We start from the raw sequence: 24,310 nt of genomic DNA on the forward strand, positions 1-24,310 counted from the left end.
AAATCTTGATGCCCATAGTGACTAGAAACAATCAGTTTAATTCATTAATTACAGATACTTCCTTTGTTTAATAAATCAGTTTATTTTAAATGCAAAATATGTTTTGACAAGAAAAAAGTTTGCACCTATCACAAGGTAGTTTAATAAAAAAATTAAAATGCTATTTGTGAATTTAATTGAATTTTAATTTCCATCTAAATAAATTCTGACACAAATTGCAAGTACAAATTTAAGAATCTGATTAAACAATGCAACTGCTTAAGTGTACAGCTAGTGTATCCTCCTGCTTAGCAAAAAGAAGCAGGAAGTTTAAAGTAAAAGGTTCTATTTGAGAATCAGTCAATGTTTTAATGCTTACCAACAAGAATCATCCTTTCTTTAGAAAAATAACTGAAATACTAAGGCAAAACAATTAAAATCAGTGATTTAAATCAATCAATTCTGAGCTGATAGGCCAGAAAACTAACTGGAATACCAGGCATCTTGAAGTTTTCATCTATTTGCAGCACTTCACAAATGCCTACAAATAGGATTTTGAGGTGTGTGTGTTTGGCTACTATGTCCCAACAACAACGTTTGTTTTAAACACGTGCTTGTTAAGAGTTTGAAAACTTATTTACATATTGTACCTTTACAAACCTCTGTGGTACAACTCCTCCTCCCCACCAAACCAAATTGCTTAAAGAGCCTGATTTTGATATCTAGTCCTTATCAAATGGAAGAAGATAGCACCAGCTGAAGCAACTCAAAGTCCTACAAAAAGTTTGTCCTTAACTGATGTTTGCAAAAAGATGTATGAACAGAGGAGGTGCAGGTGAGCATGTTTTCTTACAACCTACTTGCTGTAACATGTGATTTTCAGTAATGTACTCAAAGTATTAAACAAGTCAGCAGCCTAGACTTATAAAAAACAACAAATAGTAGGACTTTGGGAAGTCTTTATTTTCTCACTTTGTGCGTAACAGTAACTCAGTTGCTTAATTAGCATAATACAAATAAATCAAGGGAGCAGCAACCACATTATGCACATTCAAATCACACTCAACCTCTGCTCCCAAGAGTTCGAGTTTGTCCTGTGATACAGGCAAGAGAAGAAAAATTACCTTTATCACTAGAAGCAGTTATTAATTCACAAGGGAAAAAATAAAAAAATCTTTGTCCCTATCCCTGCCATAGGGTAGCAGAGGTATAACAAAAGTTGGGATGCTTATTTTGCAAGGCAAAATTAAGTGACTTTGCATCACTCAGTTTTGCTTTGGAAACCACCAGACTGAATGAGGAAATAAATTTAATTAGTGGCATGGGACCTATAGATAGAATTAAGATGGCTACAGTTGGAGCACAGACCAGAACCATAGCCCGGAAATTTGATTTATAGTATGTTAAAGGTTGTAGGGATGGAACTATTTAGGTCAGTATCTGTTATGTGTGGCCATGATATCACCATATGGAGATGTGAAGGGGACTTAACTTCATGGTCTTTGCTAGGCTTAGTGAGCAAAAGCCTGGAAACCTCATATCCATACAGTGAAGATAGATTATAGGTTCCAGAAATATTAAATCAGAGCCAAAATTATAGATCACTGTACTAGATAATACCCAGTTTCAAGCTCTATAGCAATCCCTTGTTATCTAGTCAGTTACATTCAGAATCTGAGAAAGTTACTAATCAGTACATTTAAACATCTCAAAACAAAGTACAACAGAAAAACAGTAGTACAAAGCTACAGAAAATTTATATTTCCCCCTCACACTATAGAGTGGAAGTCAAGGAATTTTATCATCTATTCATTAGAACAGCTCTATAATAAAATAAATAAAAGTCTTCCTCTCAGAGCCACCTTACAAGAATATTTGGATACATAGCTTCATATGATTTTACTTTACTAGTATTATTTCTCACACCTGTTTTGATGTCTTGATTTTTAGATAGAAAAATATTTTAACATTAAATACCTGTAGAGTTTTAGGTCTTTATTCATGCATTGAGAGAACTTTGTTTTTCTTGGAACCTCAGAGCACCTGAAAGTGTCTTTTCATTGCTTTTGATACAACATTCCTAGGTTTCATACCTGTTTGTTTACAAAGTGTCATCTTGTGCTATTTTAAGGCCGAAAAGCCTATTTTGTTCCATTCTAAGACCAATAAAATAGATTTTAAGCTTTCTTTAAAGGTGCTTTTATAATCATGCTAATTCAGTCATCTTGATATTTACAGCAAGTCTTTTGAGAAGTAAAAACCACTTAATTGAAATGTAAAATGGTAAACAACTGCAAGTGATACAATAAAGGAATCCACTTATACAAAAAAATTTCACCAGAGATAAGTAATAAATAAAACAAACCAGTTGTAAAAAGTCCACTGAAAGCAGGCACAAGAGTTATTTGTATCCATTTGGGCTAAATTTATTAACAAAATGGCCCCATCTAAAAAGTTTGCTCTCTTGAGATAGGCAAACCAAATGTATATGAATTGCAGATGACTATATAATATATTTGTAATGTGTCCATTTGGAGTGACTGCAACATTAGTGATATGAGGAAACCTTAGTCAATATCCTGTACTCTGCGACAGATCTCTGCTGTATAGTCTGAACACTTAGCATTACCTCCCAAATCTTTTGTTAGGACCTGAGAGAGAAAAAAAAATAGACATTTTAATTAAAAAAAAAATGTAATCTGACTATTGCAGCTTCTAAATTAATTTTACATTCTGAACAGAGTATGAGATACTATGCATGCAAGGGAACAATGTTAACTGTCTGAGGTTCTCTGTAATACAACAATTTTAACAGAAATGAGCTTGCAAACTGCAGCATGGACAGAAGGCAAATTCAAACAGCAGGTTTTCATCATAGTAGTAGGTTAGCACATGTTAAGACTTTAGCAGCAGCATTATGCTGGACAGCCATCTGTCATGGATGGTTTAAACACAACAAATCCTGCACCTTGGCAGGGGGTTAGACTAGATGACCCTTGCCATTCCTTCTAACTCTATGGTTCTATGATTAGTGTGCTTGGTTCTCACTTGAGGCCCACAGACTATGTCTAGTGCTCGCCTCGGTCTGAGCCCCATAGACTGTGCTTGGTGCTACAGCTCTGCCTGACTGCAAACCAGAGCCCAGACTGCTTGTGGCCCTGCCCTGCTTGAAGGCTGGGGCCCACTGAGTACCATTAATTCCCCTGTTCCTTGTTTTCGAGAGTACTCTAGCAGACCAGACTGCATGGAGATGTGGCCTCCCTCAGAGGCGAATTTGGAGGGAAAGCACGCCAGCTTACAAGGAGTAAGATCTTTAATTGGGAAGGGGAAGAATGCAAAAAGTTAAATGATGGGAAAAGGTGCTGACTAGATACAATGGTGGGCAAATGTGGGATAATGGCATTGCCTGGTCCCTTTGGTAAGGCACAATAATGGGGCAATTTGCACGACAGAGACTAATGGTCTCGGACATATACAGCAAGATCCTAAAGAAGTGTGTATGGAGGGACCTGCAGGCACAAGAGAGGACAATTTATAATTTTAGGGTTTTGTCATTTTCACTGCACTGCACAATTTCTAAGCGAAAGCTGAGTTCTCTCCATTGTGAGCATATATAGCCATCACATAGTGAGCCATTAGCAAACTAATGCTTGTTCTATCAACCACTGTGTTGCTGATTTACAGATAAAGGACTTCCACTCCAGACAGTAGATCTCGTGCTTTTCAGAAGCATTTTATATTTACTTGTAATTTAAATAGGATTTGTAAGTGTCTCCTATGTACAGTATGGCAGCCACCACAAATAGGCTTATAAAATAAACATCTTTTCATTTTATCCTGTTCAATATTTGCATAAAAATCCACTTATGAGGAATTACAAAACATCCTCCTATGCTCCTGGACCAACGAAATTTCACCAGCGTGGCTAAGTAATGTTCCTTTTTTTTTTTAAGCACAATCTTTAGATTCCACCTACCTGCATTTTAAAAAGATGAAAGCCAAGATGGCAGTGAAAAGAGTTGGTAAGGCTCAACTTCTGGAAACATGAATTCAAATTTTACTCAAGTTTCAAGTGAAAATCAATTTGATGGTCTCCAAATCTTAGACACTAACTCAGAGGTAGGCAAACTACGGCCCATGGCCCAGCTCGTCCTGCCTAGCCCCTAAGCTCCTGGCGTGGCAGGCTCACCCCCAGTCCCTCCCCTCCTGTTCCCCCTCCCCCACAGCCTCAGCTCGCCCTGCAGTTGTGCTCTGTGGGGGCGGGGCTGTAAACTCCTGGGGCAGCGCAGATGCAGAGCCAGGCCTGATCCGGTGCTCTGTGCTGTGTGGAGGCAGAAGCAGTGGCATGGCCTGGCTCCAGCCAGGTGGTGTGGCTGTAGCGCCGCCGTAGTGCCACCAGCCACCGGTGCTCCAGGCAGCGTGCTAAGGGGGCACGAAGCGGGTGGGGGAAGGGTTGGATAGAGGGCAGGGGAGTGTGAAGTGGTGGTCAGGTGTGTGGATGGGACGGGGCGGTCAGGGGGAACAGGGGGTTGAATGAGGGCAGGGGTCCTGGGGGGGGAGTCAGGAGAAGGGGGGTTGGATGGGGTGGCAGGGGGCAGTCAGGGGACAGGGACGTGTGGATGCAGCAGGGGTCCCAGAGGGGCCGTCAGGGAACAGAAGGGTTAGATGGGGCAGGAGTCCCGGGGTGGGGGGGCAGATAGGAGTTGGGGGCCAGGCCATAACCCCCTCCCCTAACCAGTCCTCCATACAATTTATGAAACGTGATGCAGCCCTCTGGCCAAAAAGTTTGCCCACCCCTGCACTGACTGCATAAGACAAGCCACGGACACAATTGAGCAAAATCTAGCTTGTGTGTCAAATTCTGGCCTCATTTACACCTAAGTAACCCTACCAAGTCAATGAGGTTGCAGGAAAGAAGTTCAGAAAATACCTGAGTCCAGAATGGGAACAAAGGTGGTATAGGTCATTAATGAAATGCTTTGGGAAAGTTGCGTGATGATGCCTATATAAGACATACAGACAACACTCGAGACAACCAGAGACAGGAAAAAAATCGATTCCTTTACCTTCTTGAGCACCGAATATACACACAGAAAGAATCTGTATTTTATAATTTAGATTCCATAGGGGCCAACTAAAGCCGACTCCTCCGTTGTGCTTACAGGGGCCAGGCCCAATCTCAGTTCTAGGACTTCATAAGCTGAGTCTGTCCCAACATGAGGGTGGAGAGACACTGCACCTTTTTGGGGAGTGCAAGTGCTCTTTTCAGACAGCTGAATCTACAAGTCCCCCAGCGTTTCCCAAGGCAGTGTGCTCACTCCTGCTGAGACAGTGAGCCTCTGCATCAGCCTCATAAATCTGTAGTTTAGGCTTTGGTGTTCTATATTAATTATTGTAGAGACAGGAAAAGTGATAAGGTCAATACTTTGTCTGTAAACCCTGAGAATACCTTTCTAGCTTTAATTGTTTCAAAACATGCAGTCTCGATTTTTGTGGCATATTCATGCAGTCCCATATGACGCAGCATCATCACAGCACTCAGAAGAAGGGCAGTTGGATTTGCTAAGTCTTTTCCTGCAATGTCTGGTGCTGTTCCATGAACCTACAGATAAAAATGAAATTAGCTGTATTATGAAGCTGATACATCAAGTGTTTAGTGTTTGTTTTGTTGTCTAAAGTAATTTAGACAATTGAAAAATTAATCTGAGTTAATATTGTAAGTTACTTCAAATGTAATTCTTCTGAACAAAGCGTATTCATCCAATCAGAATATAAAACCATAATAGATTAAGATGGGGGGGGGGGGGGTTTCAAAGACAAAGAAAGGGGAATTAGGTATCCAGTTCCCATTTGCTTGCACTGGGAACTGGACACCTAACTCCTTCGTACTCTTCAAAAGTCTTTCCCCTAAAAATCCAGAGGGCATGGATATCCTACAAGGTGATGTCCCTGAAAACTAAAAATTATTCAAGAGTCTTTCTAAAGTAGGTGAATAAATATATTACAATTCCTGTAAAACTATTGTATTTGAAATCTTGGTTTAAAACACTGCACTGACTGCATTATTTCCTTGATTGTTAAAAGCCAATCGAAATAACTAATCATTTTAAAAGTAACATTTCTTTTCATTCAGAATGTAAGTAAGCTTCACGATTAAAGCAGTCGGACATTTTGCAGAGAATGTATTTCTGTAATGGCTACAGGATTATCCTGTAGTTTTAGGTTTCTAGGCAAAGTTAGTTAATAAAATTCCCTCTTGCAAAAGAGATCTTACAGATTCAAAGATTGCGATTCCATTAGCTCCAATGTTCCCGCTTGGTGTTACTCCAAGGCCCCCAATCAATCCAGCACACAAGTCACTGGAAGAAAAAATTCTTCATGTAAATTACAAAGGTACAACCTCCTACCAACAAGGTTACAGAGATTATTTTAATAGTTTATTCCATATTAATAAAACAAAGTTTGGCTGCCAACACAGCCAGTGGTTGATCTGTTTAACCCTGTGGCAAAAAGGACACGTAATAAGTTAGCTATACTACAGTGGCATGTTTGAAAACAAGCAGGACCAACAAAAACAGTTTAATGAGGAAAATGACAGGGGAACTTCAAATTCCAGGACAGAGCTTACCAAAACAATACAGCAAGGTGGAAAATACTACAAACTTAACCCCCCTCCACGATACCATTACAAATCTCAAAAATTCAAAGAAATATCAGTTGATGGGTTTTATGTAATTATTTGGAAGTCTTTCAATGTATAATCCAACATTTTTCCCCAAGAAATTAGAGAAATTCCTTATAAGAGCTGCCTATAAAGATGCCAGAACTTTGCTCACAAGAAATCTGAATTACTAACAACTGTTATGCAAAACTGAAGGAAACAGGTGTTAAACGACGCAAGATTGCTTTGTTCCTTCATTACCAAACAGCCTATATGATCTGTGAAAGAATTAAAGAAAGCAACACAAAAAAGTCTGGTTTTAGAGGGGTTTCCTCCAAGAACAATATGAGCAAGGGCTAAGCCAACAAGTGCCCATAAAACACAATCCTGAAAGGGGAAGACATTAAAGCAGCATTGTCAAATGTTGATATTTAGAAAACGATTCAAAATCCACTTCTGTACCAATGCCTACAAGAAATCAGCCACCCAATAAGTGCTAAACGATCAGGAAGTGGGGAATAGTCTATATAACAGTTTTTTAAATTTAAAATAAAGGGACTAGCTTTGCTTGTATGTTGTATCCCCCTCCTCCATCCTTCATTTGTCACTTTAGGTATTACACACTTCAAGGTAGGGAATGTCATCCAATATCTACTCAGAGGATAGAACATTTTGGGCACTATGTCATACAGCACTTTCAAAAAGCCATAGGAGCAGAGAACCAGTTTACAGGGAAGTGAGTGTGGTGGAGCCACCTACCTTTGTGAAGAAACCCTGCTTGATCAAAACTGAGCACAAATGTAAAACGTTTTAAGGAACTTTCATTAGACCTCAAATTGATGGTAAAATCTATACTAAGTAAAAAGAACATAAGCAACAATGTTGAGGAGAATCAAACTAGGATGCCAGCTAAACCTCAGGAAAGTAAGCAGAGCTATCAGGCAGAAACTTTCAACAGCGACTACAGAGAAAATACTACCAGCCGTTGAAGCACGTAGTATTAGTTTGAGCTCTATATGCTGTTCAACCAGAAGGTGATTAGGGAATACCGTAGGAAAGGAAAAATGGTGTGCTTCTAGGTACCTAAAGGAGAGCTGCTTGTTGAGCTAAGTGGTCTTTTCCTTACTATCTGTACAGAACATGAAAGATGGATTCTACAATGAATTAGTTCACAATGGTATTTACACCAGCTTTACTCAACTGCAACAGCCAAAAGCCACTTCGTCGTTGCAGGGGGACGCCAAGAGCCACAAAAAGAATTTAACCTATTTAAAATGCAAAAATGCCTGTAACAAACACATTGAATTAATTCCTTAATTACACCTACACAGCTAAAACAAAATTACCACCAGAGCAGTACTAGGATCCATTGAGGGAACCTTAGTTAACACCTCATACCAATTCTGAGAAATCTGGCTACTGACACCTGTGTGGGTATTTCTGTTCTCCCTGAGGCAACTGCCATCCCACAATCAAGACATCATGGCCAAGAACCACAACGATATATAGGCTTCTGACTTCCACTGATTTCAATGGCAGTTAGGAGCCTAAACACTTGTGTGAATCTGGACCCAGGAGATTCATTTCTTAACCCTTAGAAGAGAACCAATACAAGGCTATGAAGCCACATGCAATTCAAATAGCAACAGGCTGAGAAATCACTGCAATCCTAGCAGTTTATTTTAAAAACATATCTGTGCGTGTAAAATACTTTAAATAATTTTCATTTATTTATCTTATCTAATGATTGGTAAGGCGCTTAAATCCTACATTCAGTGTTTTTCACTTTACTGTATGTCAGTTGTCTAGAAAATCTATAGTTCTGAAGTGTATGCACATGTGAATACATATTCCACCCACATCTGGAAGTAAGCTATTCTGTAGTAAACCTCTCTCTTTTCCAAGGCTTTTGGGGCAGGAGAGTGCACTGAGGGCTGTGACTGGAGTGGGTTCCCTGCCTCTCCGCCACCATTCTGGTTCTGAGGTGACTGCAGTTATTTGTTTGTATTACGATCACATATATTAAAAACACATTCTAACACCCAGAACTGCAGAGAGATATTTTGATTCACGTCAAACTCTCAAAAAGTAAGATAAACAACATTATAAGATTTCCTGGATGATACAAGAGAAGCAAGGACCAAATTCTTAAATAGTTATATGCACACACATTTAAAAATTCAGATTAAAAGTCACTAGTTTTTGCTAGGTGATAAGAACAGCCTCAGATTCAATTAAGTAAGTGTTTTATGGCAAATAGGTCTGGCAGTTGATTTCACAAGTCAAATTAATTGTTTTGATGGCAGAATGTTAGTGTCAACATTCCTCAAAAATGAAGTTGTCTGAGAAAACAGTAACTGAAGGAAGGAACCTTAGTGAATATTTAAACAGACATTCATTTCACACACATCCTTCCATTTTATATCTGAATCACATTTACACAATATATAGACAAACACCATCCCTTCCTATGCCATAAAGCACAGCCTCATCATACAGCTCCCTCGATACTAAGTTATTCTGTGTTGGTTCTCAATTGCAGCTTTTCTTTCTAGGATACTGAGAATCTGAAAGGGTTATGTTTTAACCTTCTGGATGCTGAAAACAGACACCCAACTGCCTAACATTTAATCTGAATGGTAATCTTGAAAGTGATGGTATTTTAAGAGTTACATTATAACCAGTTCACTTCGGCTTACCTCAGAATGTCACCATACAGGTTTGGCATAACAAGCACATCAAATTGTGATGGATCCTGTACCATCTAGGAAGAAAATTGTTTTAATTTTAAGGTCATGTATTGTAACTATAAAAAGTTGGATATAATGGATTAGGTACTCACGTTCAGACACACAGTATCAAGGTACATTTCATTAAATTTAATATCTTTATAGTTTTCTGCAGCTTCCCTGCATTTTCTCAGAAAAAGCCCATCGGACATTCGCCTGCAATTAGACAAAGAGAAGAATGTTATAGAGCATAGCTGAGTAAACAAGTTTTAAAAAACAACTGCATCAAGGTAAGTATGGATGTACCTCTGGAAACAAGGAATAAATAGAAAAATATAGGCCAGATTCTCACTAGGGAACCCAAAGATGGCTTTTCACTTCCTTGTTTGTAGGGTCAGCCAAGAGCTGGTTCAACTGTTGAGCAAATGAGGACAGTTTCTAATTTGGGCTGGCCTGTAATGGCCCCCTAGGGGGCTGGAAATAGCCAGAGAGAAGCATGTTTGACCATGGCCCACTCCTGCACCCAACACTACCCCTATGTGGGAGGGCAAGTGCATGTATGAAAAGGATGGCACAGAGTTGGCTCCACCAGCCTTACGCCACTTGGGGATTCCTAGACGCCTGGTTAAAGCAGCTATAAGGCTGTTTTATGTCATGACTCAAACCAGAGTCACCACAAGCCAAGATCTGGCCCTAACAGTCTAATTTAGCAATAGATCAAAAAATTACTTCACATGTTATCTTTTCTGATTTCATTGCATTAGAAACATTCTTACAATTTGCTATATGTTCAGAGCAAAGTCTTTGTCCTTATCTTTGACAGTTTGGAAGCAAAGGTTTGTTTTAATATATACATCAAACTTCTCAAAAATGTTTACCATACAGAATGAGAGCTAGGTTGTCAAAACTGATCTGAACTGACACCTCAGTGAGTTGAACTGCACTTGTCAGTTGCACTGAAGACAGAAGTGAGACTGACAGTAAACCAGAAATTAGATCTGGAAAAGTACCTCCTCCCAACAAGCACATTTTTCACTAAGTACGTGTTTTTTGGTCAAAACACTTTAATATCCACCTCTGGTATGCACTACTAAAGCAAACAAAAAAGTGACACTTTTGTAATTAAAGCCTGAGCGTACAACAAATAGGCAAACAAGTGTTATATCATTCTATACGTATTGTGACTCAGTTCTGAGGCTTATTGTGAAGTGCTTTGAAATCCTTGGGTGAAAGTCACCGTCTACATCAGCACAGCTACAGCACTGTAGCAGAGCCACCGTAGCCCAGATGCTTCCTACGGAAAGGGTTTTTCCATTGCTGCAGGTAATCCACCTTTCCAAGAGGCCATAGCTAAGACAATGGAAAAATTCTTCTGTGAACTTAGCCATGCCTCTACTGGAGGTTAGGCTGGCCTAACTACATTGCACAGGGTGCAAAATTTTTCACAGCCATGAGCAACATAGCTAGGTTGAATTAATTTTTAAGTGTAGACCAGGCCTATATGTGCAAGTTTCACTTTTAGTGTTTTTATTCTTACATTTACTATTAAAGTAGGTAACAGCACTCAGAGAAAGAGCATACTAACTTATCAGTGATTCGAATATGTAACTAATGCAGTCCCATCAACACTGGGTCAATTTTCCCCATGTTGCTTATGTTTTTCCCCACTAGCATTAATGGGTGTTACACATCTGAGGGAGATTTCACACGTTACTTTGCATCTTTAAAAGCTCAAAATCCATAGTTTTTAAAATCCATTCGTAAGAGTGTGTTAGTTTATGATGTCAACATACATAATGTTTGCTTTATGCACTGCAGTAACATGGCTTCTATGATTGTTTCTGGAATACTCGAAAGCAAATTCAGCAATACGTTTGCTTGCTTCTTCTGTGATGAGTTTGATACTCTGTACAACACCATCAACAATCTGAAAAACAGACAGTCATCACAAGTAAAAACTTAAGCTGATTTATAAAGCAGGAGTTGATAGTGTGAAGATTTGGAACAGCATCATAATTCTGATGGGCAAGTATCTGCAGAGTACTGTACACAAGGTATTTCACATTAAAAAATAAATTCTGAATCAGAAAAGTTAATTTAAAAAAAAAAATACCTCCCTAATTTTGCCATACAAGGTTGCAATTCGCAGACGAAAGAAAACCCTGCCAGAAAATGAACTGTTTCCCAATAACATACCACGTGCTCAATTCCACTGTATTCTCCTTCTGTGTTCTCTCGAATTGTGACAATATTTACATCTGTGTAAGGGGTTTTGTATCCTTCAATTGAAACACAGGGACGAACATTTGCATAAAGATCAAAGGTTTTACGCAGCAGCAGATTCATCGAAGGGTGCCCAGCAGCTATTGGCGTTTTTAAAGGTCCTATAATACACAACAGGAATGAGTGAGATAGAAAAGCACCAATCTAGAGTTTAAATTCCCTACAACCATCAGAGAGAGATCTAGGCACAGTCTCATGGAAGACCTGGCTTTCCTTGTTAGGGTCTTGTGTTGACTGGAGCTGAAAGGCTGAAGACCATTAAAGAGTGAAGTGATTCTGCTTTTTAAGAGCCAGTTTGTGACCCCCTCTATTCATGCTGAGTAGCAATTACACCACCAGCATTCTCACTGAATTCAATAGGACTACTTGGGGAGTAAGGTATTACTCAATGAGAACAACAGGAATCATGTTCTGGCTAGGAAGTATTTCAGCAGCAGGGGAACTGGTTTGTGCTGTTTTAGATATAGGCTCCAGTTCAGGGTTCTGTTAATACTAATATTCCCATCTCTAATAGTCCTCCAGTGAACCCATGAAAAGTCTGACACTAAAGACTGAAGACTTCTGTTGGTGAGACAGACAAGCTTTTGAGCCTCCACAGAGCTCTGACTGACATGTGGCATGCATCTTCATTTGGGCTTTCACAAAATGTCACCCTGTGAGGGGGGATACCCCCACTGAGACTAAAAGCATTAACTAAAAAGAGTTTAATTAATGCACCTGCAGGGTGGGTCAGGTTCAATTAAAGATGAGTCCCAGATGGGAAAGAGCTGGATTGTTACTATAAAGAGGAAGCTCAGAACAGACGAGGGCTACAGGAAGAAAAGGGAAGAACTTAGAGAGGCCTGCTGGTCCAGGGAAGAACTTCAGGGCAGTAGAGGGAAGAGGAGACCTGGGGGAGAGAAGGTCTTGGGATCCTCTCCTAAGAAGATCTGGCAAAGGACACAGAGACATGGTGGAGCAACTCTGATAAAAGGGCAGGGTCTAGATTTCCTGGAACAGAGCCCTGGGAGGCATTTAACTGGGGAATGGAGTACAGGGAAAACTGAATAAAAAGGTCAAGCTTGAGGAGGGCAAAAGTTGGCTTGCATTTAATTTTTTCAGTTGAGATTTGTTGGGGGACGCCAAGCCATGGCCCTTAAAAGAAAAAAAAAAAAGGTGCACCTTGTGAGGTCATGTAGCTTAGGGAGATGGAAAAGTTGTGGCACCTGAGCCAAATACAGGTACCCAAAGGGCCTAGGAAGAAGCTGTTGATAGGATGAGGCAGAAGGAAACCCAGAGTGGTGGCAGGGGGTAGGTCAGAATTGACAGACCTTGCCTGCTCACTAAACAGTCCCTGAGCTGGAACCTAAAGGTGCATGAGGGCCTGGGTTCCCCTGCCAGGGAAGGTGGTGTGAAGCCCCCTTACAAGGGAATATGGACTTCTGAAATTCTGAGATGAGTGTAAGGACTTCAGGGCCCAGAGTTGGGGGGAGAAAGACCTGATGTAAGGACACTGGACTTTCGTTTGTTGGACTGTTACTCTGGAAGGGGGACTATAAGTGACCTGGTCAGAGGATTAAGTCATGAGAAGCGGCAGACCACTAGAGTTGGAGCAGCTGTTGGCAGGGAGCACTAGAGGAAGAAAGCCTGGTACACTATGCCCAGTCATGAAGGGTAATGCCATTGGTGAGTCAGCTCTTCAACACATCCCAATTGCTATGTTAATTTACTGAAATGCAATGCCATTTATGAAATGGTGTGGGTGGGTTTCACACAGGGAAACTTAGAGGATATTTTCCTAGCCAGAATTGGCTAATGTGTAGGTATGTTCACTCATTAAATGAGAAAGCTGCACTAAAAGTTGAAATATAGGTCATGCTTTGAAGTTTCAAATGACTGCTATCATGCAATGTGTACCCTAGAATTAACCATTCTATTATGGTGTAGAGTACTTTGTCTTTTACATTGCCACACATACTTCCAAGAACACCCTCCCCACAGTACAAGCAACGGTTGCTTTTAATAGCTCAACATTAAACCCTGCAGTACCTTTCAGTCCCATCTTGTTTTTATCCATGGATTCTTTAGCATCTAGAGGAATCATCCACTTTCCTCCCGGTCCCTGGATAGCTGTAACATTTCTCTCTTCCCACTGAATAGGAACCTAAACACATTTGTTCCACATTATCTTCTGCATTAGGAATTTTGTAAGTGTGTGTGTGTGTGTGTGTATGCATATTATATATATCTAATTTTTTACAAAAAGAAATGCTGAAGGGATTTTACTCAGACCTCCCAAAGTAATTTCTCTCTGAGCTGACAAGCATGGGCTAACTCTTTAAAGGAGAGTCCCACTGTCACTAACTACTGAAGGCACTATGAGATGCCTACTATAATATTTTTCCAGACTTATATCATTAGAACTACTTCCACCATGCTAGCTACACTTTCAGCTTGTGTTTTTAGTATGGTGATCTCTCTCATGTTAGATATTTTCAAGAAATACAAAATGAATTTAAAAAGACTTTTAAAATTAAACTTAGTAATTAAATAAGATCATCAAAAGTTCCTAACAGAGAGGAACAGACCTGACTGTGCTGCATGTCTAAATAGAATGCTGTGAATGTTCCAGTCAGTCCCACTCATCAGTACTGTCTTAATTTTCATTTACCTAGGGAATCTCCCTATTATGAAAGGTTACCACAGGTTATTTTTTTAAGGAAGGAGTATAAAGGAAAGATACAATTATGCTGTCATAGATGAACAATATAACTATATGCTATGCTCATTAAACCACCACCACCTTTGAAACTGAACAAATTAGAGAATTTCCAGTTTATGTTAACATGCTTTTTTAATCTTGAATCAGCTGATTTCCTATCAGGAGTAATCCAAACTAGACATTCCCTTTCGATCTCTCTCTGGTGTTATATAAAATCTTATCACTGTTGTATTTAAGTCTATTCCCTGCCTCTCAAAACTGAACTACATGTGAGCTCTTTAATATGAAGTTATACCCCATATAATCAAGAATAGTTAATCTAAGCCTTTTCCACTGTTAGATATCTTGTAGTCGGAAGCAGAATTTGAAGGATAAATTCCTTTTTGGTACCAATGGTGGCAGGGCTTTGGAGCAGAGACCAGAGCTGGAATGTGGAGCTGCAGGTTTTTGCCTGGAGCTGGAGCAGAACCAGAGCACAGCTCCAAAGCCCTGAATGGTAAAGAACCATTTTAACTTACCAAGATTATTTCAGAAGAGGTACATTTTGATTTTATATGCATCGTCTCTCAAATTCTGAGTAAGTGATATAGTACATATGCAGAGAAATCTTTGGACATGTTAGGTTTCCATATTGAGAAGATAAATAGGTTTAAAGTAGGGCTGTCAAGCAATTAATCTCAATATATTGCACTGTTAAACAATAATAGAATACCATTTAAATATTTTTAGATGTTTTCTACATTTTCAAATATATTGATTTCAATCACAACACAGAATACAAAGTGTACAGTGCTCACTATTTTTTATTACAAATATTTGCACTGTAAAAAAAATCATTTTTCAATTCACCTAATACAAGTATTGTAGTGCAATCTCTTTATCATGAAAGTTGAACTTAAATGTAAAATTATGTACAAAAAAAATCCTGTATTCAAAAATAAAACAATGTCAAACTTTAGCGCCTACAAGTCCAATCAGTACTACTACTTGTTCAGCCAGTTTGCTCAGACAAGTTTATTTACATTTGCAGAAGAAAATGCTGCCTGCTTCTTGTTTACCATGTCATCTGAAAGTGAGAACAGGCATTTGCATGGTACTGTTGTAGCTAGTGTCGCAAGATATTTACATGCCATGTGCACTAAAGATTCATACGTGCCTTCATGCTTCAACCATCATTTCAGGGGACATACATCCATGCTGACGACGTGTTCTGCTTGATAACCATCCACAGCAGTGTAGACCAACTCATGTTCATCATCATCCTCACCAGTCGGATGCCACCAGCAGAAGGTTTATTTTGTTTTTTGGTGGTTTGGGTTCTGTAGTTTCTGCATCAGAGTGTTTGCTCTTTTAAGACTTCTGAAAGCATGCGCCACACCTCATCCCTCTCAGATTTTGGAAGGCACTTCGGATTCTTAAATCTTGGGTCAAGTGCTGTAGCTATCGTTAGAAGTTTCACATTGCTATCTTTGCATTTTGTCAAATTTGCAGTGAAAGTGTTCTTAAAATGAACATGTGCTGGGTCGTCATACGAGACTGCTATAACATGAAATATATGGCAGAATGTGGGTAAATCAGAGCAGAAGACATACAATACTCCCTCAAGGAGTTCAGTCACAAATTTAATTAACACTTTTTTTTAAACAAGCTTCATCAGCATGGAAGCATGTCCTCTGAAAGGATGGCTGAAGCATGAAGAGGTATATGATTTTTTAGCGCATCTGCCACATAAATATCTTGCGACGCCAGCTACAACAGTGCCATGCGAATGCCTGTTCTCACTTTCAGGTGACACTGTAATTAAGAAGTGGGAGCATTATCTCTTGTAAATATAAACAAACTGATTTCTCTTACCAATTGACTGAACAAGAAGAAGGACTGAGTGGACTTGTACGCTCTGAAGTTTTACATTGTTAAATAACTGCACTCAAAAAACAAAACAAAAAAACCCTACATTTGAAAGTTGCAGTTTCCTGATAAAGAGATTACACTACAGTACTTGTATGAGGTGAATTGAAAAAACTATTTTTACAGTGCAAATATTTGTAATAAAAATATAAAGTGATTCCTGTACACTTTGTATTCTGTGGTGTAACTGAAATGGATTTTTTCTACATTTTCAAATATATCTAAAATATGTAATATATTTCAGTTGGTATTCTATTAACAGTGCGATTAATCATGATTAATTTTTTTGAGTTAATCGGGTGAATTAACTGCAATTAAATCGACAGTCCTCGTTTAAAGCAATAGTGGATTAATTTCAGATACACTGCTAAGAACAAGTCAATCTTTTTAACATACGCTCTTCTTTTATCTGTATCCACAAATCAAAGTGGACAAAAAAAACACCTTTCTATCAGTAGCTGCATATTTACTCATTAGATAATTATTTCACACGAAATACTGTAGCTTATATTTCTAAGAATTAAAAACACAGTATTTGCCGTGAGCTTCCTATTCCTTTCCCAAGAGGTACAGGCTCCGTCTTGATACTGCAACCTAACCACTCTGTTATGTTATATATGAAGCTTCAGTAATTTTTCTCTTTTTGACTAGAGATGCAACCCAGACACCTGACTATTTGGTGAAAAATTCCAAAGTGGAACCCCCACAAACTTAAACAGGAGTCACAAGTAAAATCTCTATACATGATATGGTAAGCTGAAGTAGTAGTATTCAACTCACCTCAAGTTGTAATGTACATGATTAACAAGGCAAATAAATTGCTTACTTTAGCAGCATCAAAAATCTTCATAACAGCAGCAGAAATCTCCGGTCCTATGCCATCCCCTGGGATTAAAGTTACTGTCTGTACCTATGCAAGAAGTCAGATAGCACACCTAAGGAACATTGCATTCATCAGAGCATTTACAAGTGTTTTTGGTGAAAATCAAGCTAGTTGCTAGAACAGAGAACAATCACTCAATTGCCAAAGTCACTTTAAAAGATGGCACTGCACTAAAGAGGAGTGCAAGCAGGAAATCTGTTTCCCAGACAAACATCTTGCACAGTGTTCCAAATAATCCACCTGGTGCCTCAGTCTTTCTGAAATACAAAGGTGGTTAACCTAATGGAAAAGCAGCCTTCCTATTCACAATTCTCTCCAGTACAATACAGGTATTTTATTTCTTCCTGGCACTTTGTACAGGAGATAGCATTGTCCAGTTATGTCCTGCACTACAACAGGCTCCAGTCATGCTAAGCTATTCCTAAAGAAGATTTTGTTTGAAGGTTATTTTCCTAATTTTGTGAAGTTCAACATTGATTTTAAAAAAGCTTCACTTATTTAGCTCTCTTAAGTGATCTCCTTTCTGGAACTTATTTTTAGCAAAATGAAGTTATTTTTCCACCATAATTTCTGCTGAGTGTCCCCAGCACTTTTTTTCTGACATCATCCCTGAAGCAGAGGAAACTGACTGCACAGCTTGGACTCATCATTAATCTAGGGAAGCAAATAATCAAACTTGGTTTAAAGATCTAAGAACTGCTACTCTGGGTTTACTTTTACCATTCTTTTTGAATCTTAGAAATAGGCATTTAGTTTTCAGACCAACCTTCATAGGAGTCTTTTAATATCAATAAAAGCAGCCCCAGATACAATGTTATCTGAAAGAGTCCTGATTAGGATCAGCTGTGAAAACACAAAAGGTGTTTCCCAGTTGGTCACAGAAGATACAAAATATACATTGAAATGGTGAGTATCTGAATATCTTTTGAATGAAACAAACAGTCATTGAGGTTAACTATAAAGAAAAGAGAAAGTGGAGATTCAGAAAAAGGAAACAAACTAATGGGGATGTGAGGACTGCTATTTATAAGGCTCATCAGTTATGTTAGATACACAGTTATTTGAATGCCTTCAAGAATTGCCATGCCCTCTGACACTTCGGCTGACTGCTCGGCTGTTATGCTTGTGTTTTCTTTCTCCCCCATTGATATAACTGGTTACATAGCAATGTGTGGCTGTAGTACAGTCAAAAGAAGGATGTAAGATCTTGCATTAAGTCTGAAATGCCAACTTTAGTGTACATAGAGCCTGAAGTGCAACACCCATTCTTAATTCTTTCACTAATATACAAGCCATGGGCAACTTCTTGGTTTCTCTTTTTCCCAGATGTTTTATAACGCACAGTGGAGATCTATAATGATAGCATTAAAAGCCAGAGTCTCTCCTGAAATTCACACCACCCATAAAAGAGTAGGCATTGCATTGATACATACATCAGTCAGAGCAGTTTTCAAAACCCTCTTTCAATGAGGCTTCAAGAGCATGTTTATGTGTATTTTGTACGTACACACAGAGGGTAAGAAACCCAAATATAATCAAATCACTTACAAAAACAAGCTCAGGAGAAAAATCACACAATCACATTGTAAACTCAAATGTAGCATTACAGAGGGACTTCAAAAGGGCAGATCTCTAGATATTCTAAAAGCAGCAGTTTTTAAATGTCAATATTAATACTGGTATAAAAGTGTTTACAGAATTCTTTAAAGACTTCATAGGTATAGATTTGAATGAAGCTACAAGACGTTTGCTAAACAGCAAGTAAGTCTACTGCTTATAGACAAGTTTGCAAAATAAAAAGATGCTTGGAAGCTTCTCAACAACATTGCCATTGAAGTTTCTGTAAAAGTTTCAGAAAGGTTGATTTCTAAGCCATCGCTATCCTATTAATGTGATCAAATGATGTGAATTTTCTGTGCAATTGCTATCATTTTTCATAAGAGGTCATTCAAATTATTAGTCTAAGAATATATGATTCTTTTGAATGCGAAACTATCAAAAGATATTGGTGTTAAAGTTAGTTAACAGAAATCCAACATGGCATAAGAGCATATGGCCATTGTACTTGCAGCTTATGTTTAAAAATGTGTGGAAAGGTAATATAGCAACCCTATCTTATTCAGAAAGTTGCCCAGTACTTTTATTGAGAAACTTCTCAAAAGAAAAAAAAATACTATTATACTCACAGCACTACTAAAACATCTGGTCACCTGTTTTTGGTTTTTGAAAACTCCTAGCAACCGAGACACCTGTAAAAACAAAGATATTTTAGTGTGTGAACAGAAAGCAAGACAATATTAATTTATAACACTGCAGCAGGTTTGCATTTTATAGTACACTTATTTCAGTTCATATTTTAAACTAGGAGTGTCTTTGCTAACATTAGTTGTCATACATTTAGTATGTAAATATATTTTCTTCAGACGACCAAAACTTTCAGTTTGCATTTTAATTATTTTCTCTTATATTTTCAAGAGTTTTAAACGTACACTCTGCTACCAACAAATATTTCTTCCATTCTTTATGAATTTTGACAATGAGCTTGTAATATATTGACTGAATGTTAGGAAAAGAGTAAACTCCACCACAAACACTATGTGGATTTCTAAATCTAAAATAAGAGAACTTTAGAGCCTCCATTAAATGTTTGTCCTTGTATCCAATAAATTGTGGTTTATTATAAGAACAAAAATTTGTAGAGGCACAGTCCACGAAAGCCATGGAAATGAAGGGAATACACTTAGATATTACACATTGGACCAAAAGATGCAATAATTTTAGTTACATGGATAATGACTAATTTTTTTTTAATGTGTATGGCTGTAGCACCTAATAGCTCTAGTTAAGTACCAAGACCCTGTTGTGCTACGCACTGCACAGACAGAATAAAAAGATGATCCCTGCCCCAAAGAGATAACAGATGGGAGAGTACAAGGACATAGTAAGACAATAAGCTGAAGATATCCCTTCAAGTGGAGAGCTGATACAAAGCTGCAATCAAACTTACAGCGAAATTTGTGACAAACAGAACAAGTCATGAAATATGAAAACACTGTCTTTACAAGTATTGAAAATGTAAACCAAGGATTTTGCTGCAAGATTTGATTAGTAGCAGCCTTGATGGCACTTAAATACCTGGGATAGGATTTTCAAAAGCACTCGGCATTGGCCTTACTACCACTGAAGCCCATGGAAGTTTTACCACTGATTTCAATGGGAGCAAAGTCAGGCCAACGGTAAGCACTTCTGTAAATGCCCTCTTGGCATTTTCATACCTGGACTGCAGTCATGCATATGGTGAAATTTTAACTACAAGTCCATTTTAAATGTGGCGATATTATTAGTAAAGTAGCTGACGCAATGATACTTAGACAATTCTTAAGAAGGGTGTATACTAAAGAGACGTTTTTTGTTTGAAAGAGAACTAATTTATTGTAAAAAGTAGTATATTCGCAGACTAAAATATAGATACATCGTGTCATACTGATATAAGTATCAGTTGGAAGGACTGGATAAAAGACAGTCAGACATATATCACCTGAAACTTACTACTGTAACCTCCCACCATAGGTCTTTGACACTTATGCTGAGTTGGCATTAAAAACATAACTGTATGACAAGGACTACAGAGTGTAAGCAAAATGATTAGAAATGATGTAGTTCTCATCTAGGATATTGTAATGAATGTTGTAGAAAAGGTAATTCATTCTGACCTGTAACTGAACATGAAATGTACAATGTAATAACAGCAAGCAAGTGCTGCATATCATAACAAGCTGCACACTTGAGAGAGAAGCAGGCACAACAGAAAAGGTGAACTGGTTTAGCTACATAAACACCCGGGTGTCTTCATGGCATAGTTCTTGCCTGTGGTACCAAAGGATAACTCTGGAGACAAGTGAAAATTATAGACAGGACTCTATTATAGACAGCTAGTGTAGTATAGCGGTTGGAGCAGGGGACTGGGAATCAGACCTGCGCTTACTGGAACTTATGAGCTTGACAGAGGATTCACATAGTGAAATTCTATAGCCTGTGTTAAACAGGACCTTTGACTAGATGATCAGATTGCTCCGTTATGGCCTTAATTATGTTTCAATGAATTAGAACTGTTTTTGTTCAAATTCGTAAAAATTTAACACAGGACACAAAGAGGTTGAATTTTTCAATGATCCGGCCTATGCTATGTTGAATGCAGGTCTGATAGTAAAAGTTTGTTTGCTGGAAAATACTGTCCACAACATAGTGAGCAATACTTTTCAGTAAGTGGATGCTATTAAGTATGGGCTGGGCATCTTTCAAGAAGATCAGAGGAATTTTACTCTTGTTTATACAACACAATTAACCGTTTCTGCAGAACAGCTTCCAGAATAACTACAATTTTCAAAAAACAAAGTGTTGGTGGACATGAGTGCAGAGGACTCCAAGTTAGAATATAAATATGAAGTATTAATAAGCTTGTTTTTTTCCAGACTCCAGAATGAAAAAGAGATAACATTAATGCATTATGAAAGTGATCCTATCACTAGAATCCATTTTTAGTCTAACGTTAAAATATTAAATAAAAGGAGTATATGGGAGCAAGTTGTTAGTAGCTTATTCAAAAAACACAAGTAGCAGTAAATGCATTAAAAATGCACATTACTGAACTTCAGAAAAAGTTAATTATCTCCCGTTTTACTGCTAAAATATGAGGCACATCAGAGGTAAGATGAACTCTATTTGCATTGCTGCTAGTTTGAAGAATAAGGATTTTACTGCTCTGTTACCTGCAAACATCAACGTATGCAAATTTACAAGAATCAGATAGCTAAAATATCAGCTGAAGATTCCCCATATACTAACAGTGCAATTTTCCTAGGTACAGCAGCCCTAAAAACATTTAACCTTGGCAAGAACCAAGTGTGTGTTCATGGACAACACTGCCATGCTTCAGAAGCCCCACACTGTCCAAGTGTAGCAGCCTCTCAGAAAACCATTGGCTAATGGTCACAAACAATAGGGAAGAGGACCTTGGCCTGTAATGGATAAAGAATGGGAAATACAATGTCATTACTAACTTGAGAACAAACGGCTTTTACAAAAGTAAGTACTGTAAGATACAATCAGGAGGCGAAAGGAAAGCAAGTCCAGCTCAATAGGCAGGTAAGAGTGTTCTTCCCAGTACTAAACTAATTATGAAATAAAATATCCAACGTCTTCTTGTAAAGATCTGCAGTTGCGGGGAAGTAGGTAGCCGGGGCGGTTGTCTGGCTCCCTCTGTCGAGTTACAGTGCAGGGTGGAAAGGTCACCACCATCCTAGCTCCCTCCACCCAGAGATGCGGCAAGGGGATTCAAGGGCACTAAACAGGCTCTGCCTGGACTGAACCAAGGACCGCGGCGTTTGACCCCTCAGAACCGCGCACACCCCCCGCGAAAGCCGAGCCAGGCCCGTTTCCCGCTCCCACCCGCCGGGCCTGCGGCTTCCCAGCTCCCTGCACCAGGGACTCAAGGGCACTAGCAGGCCTGGGGCCCCGTTCCCCCAACCGCGGAGATTTGGGGACAGCGGGCCGAGGAGCAGCGCAGCGCGAGCACTGGGCCGCGCCCCCGACATCCGGACAAGGCCCCCGCGCCCGGCAGCAGCCAGGGGAGCATCGGGACGCAGTAGGGCCGGGGTCACTCCCCTCCTCGCCGGGATCACGGCCCCCCTAGCGGCGAGGGCAAGCACGGGGGACCCGCTTACCGTGGGCATCCATGCGGTGGCGGCCATGGTGACCCCTGCTCCGCTCTCCGGCTGCGCTGACAAACCCAGCCCCTCTCCGCTCGCTCCCGCTGCTCAGGGGCCGGAACCTGCACGTGCAATAGCACCGCCCCCGCCACGGAGGACACGCCCACCCACCGCCAATTGACCCGCCCAGCGCAACGCCACCCGCCCCAGAGCGAGGCTGTCACTCAGACAATGGATGATGCCGGAGTAGAGCTAGTGACGCAGCCTGAGACCCCACAAACCAACGCCTCTCGCAGAGCGAGGGGCGGGGGGGTTCGGTGTTCCCGCCCCCTAAGGCCCCTGGCCTGTCAGCCAGCACAGTGCAGAGAGAGAGCGCTTCGGGGCAGGGTTGCTGGGTCTGTCTCGCCTGACCCAGGGCATCAGTTCTCCCCAGGCAGGACGAGGTGCCCAGAGTGCGGCGGGGGCTTAGAGCGCAGGGCCCGGGAGGCAGTGGTGGGAGCGCAGGCTGTTCTCCCGCAGCAGAACTAGCCGGTTCCCGCAGGGTGGGCAGGAGACCGTCAGCGGCCCAGAGAATGGCGGCCCGAGCCAGCGGCAACCGCCGCGGGGGCTCCGCACAGTGTTGTTAAGATGTGCTCAGCCCCGCGCAAGGTGCAGCTGCAGTCAGAGAGCCTTTGCCCCGTGAGCCCACCCCGCCACGGGCACGGAGCGGGCCCAGGCCCTGCTGGGCTGCTATGGGCTGTGAGAGACCAGGGCCAGGCTCAGGGATTTGCTGTGACTTAGTGCAAGCCTCACAACAGCTGGAGTTTGTCTCTTGGACTCAGCTCCTTACCGCAGAAGCTCAGCTTTCATTTAAAACAACAAAAAAGTGAGTTTCAAGCCTTCCTGGGTGTGAGAAAGGTTTGAAAGCACAAGTCCTGCAGGGTCCCACATAAAAACAGCGCATAAAAACAATCCAAATGTATTTTTTAAACCTCATAAGTTTTAAGACACTTAAGGGCCTAACTTGTGGTTTTTTAAATGTGGTTGTTGGCCATACTGGATGGCAGCACTGCCCAGCCTTCCACACGGTCCCTGTGAAAGGCCCTGAGCTAGGGTTTATCCATGCGTAAGGCTATGTTTAAATAACCATTTGACAGACTGCATGGAAATTGTGAAATTAGTCTCATGACATGTTTTTTTCCAACAGTGGGGAGGTAGGCATGGGGATTCCGCCTTCTGCCTTGCTGTTGTTGAAGGAATCACTGTATTGGGCTGATTCAGCTGCTTGTAGGGAGTTAGCTTTCCTGCCAGCCAGCAGGAAAAATGGGGTGGTACAGTACTGACAACATATAATGATTAGGAGCCCCTGCGTGGACCACCCTACAATGACGCCTGGCAAAGAACTGAGCCTGGGATCCACCAGTTGGAACATGAACAGCTGCTGAAGAGGCCCTGGGTTGGTGTGAGGACCAGGATGAG

The 24,310-nt window shown here is 40.2% G+C and overlaps 1 protein-coding gene across 2 annotated transcripts; it reads right to left on the reverse strand.

Annotated features, from left to right (window-relative positions):
• Window positions 1–924: 924 nt before the first annotated feature.
• On the reverse strand, window positions 925–22,972 carry IDH3A (isocitrate dehydrogenase (NAD(+)) 3 catalytic subunit alpha). 2 transcript variants are annotated; one of them, XM_032763102.2, is made up of 11 exons: window positions 22,868–22,972; window positions 19,355–19,393; window positions 17,088–17,171; window positions 13,681–13,795; window positions 11,566–11,753; window positions 11,163–11,296; window positions 9,483–9,585; window positions 9,340–9,404; window positions 6,254–6,338; window positions 5,429–5,581; window positions 925–2,630 (listed from the first exon to the last, which is right to left on the reverse strand). In XM_032763102.2, exons 1-11 carry the CDS (start codon window positions 22,892–22,894, stop codon window positions 2,547–2,549), a joined length of 1,077 nt encoding a protein of 358 aa, XP_032618993.1. In that variant the 5' UTR covers window positions 22,895–22,972; the 3' UTR covers window positions 925–2,546. The 2 variants fall into 2 exon arrangements, with proteins under 2 accessions (XP_032618993.1, XP_032618992.1); XM_032763101.2 differs by having other exon boundaries at window positions 19,331–19,393.
• Window positions 22,973–24,310: the final 1,338 nt, after the last annotated feature.

This window comes from Chelonoidis abingdonii, chromosome 9, assembly GCF_003597395.2.
Source record: "Chelonoidis abingdonii isolate Lonesome George chromosome 9, CheloAbing_2.0, whole genome shotgun sequence".
NCBI lineage: Eukaryota > Metazoa > Chordata > Testudines > Testudinidae > Chelonoidis > Chelonoidis abingdonii.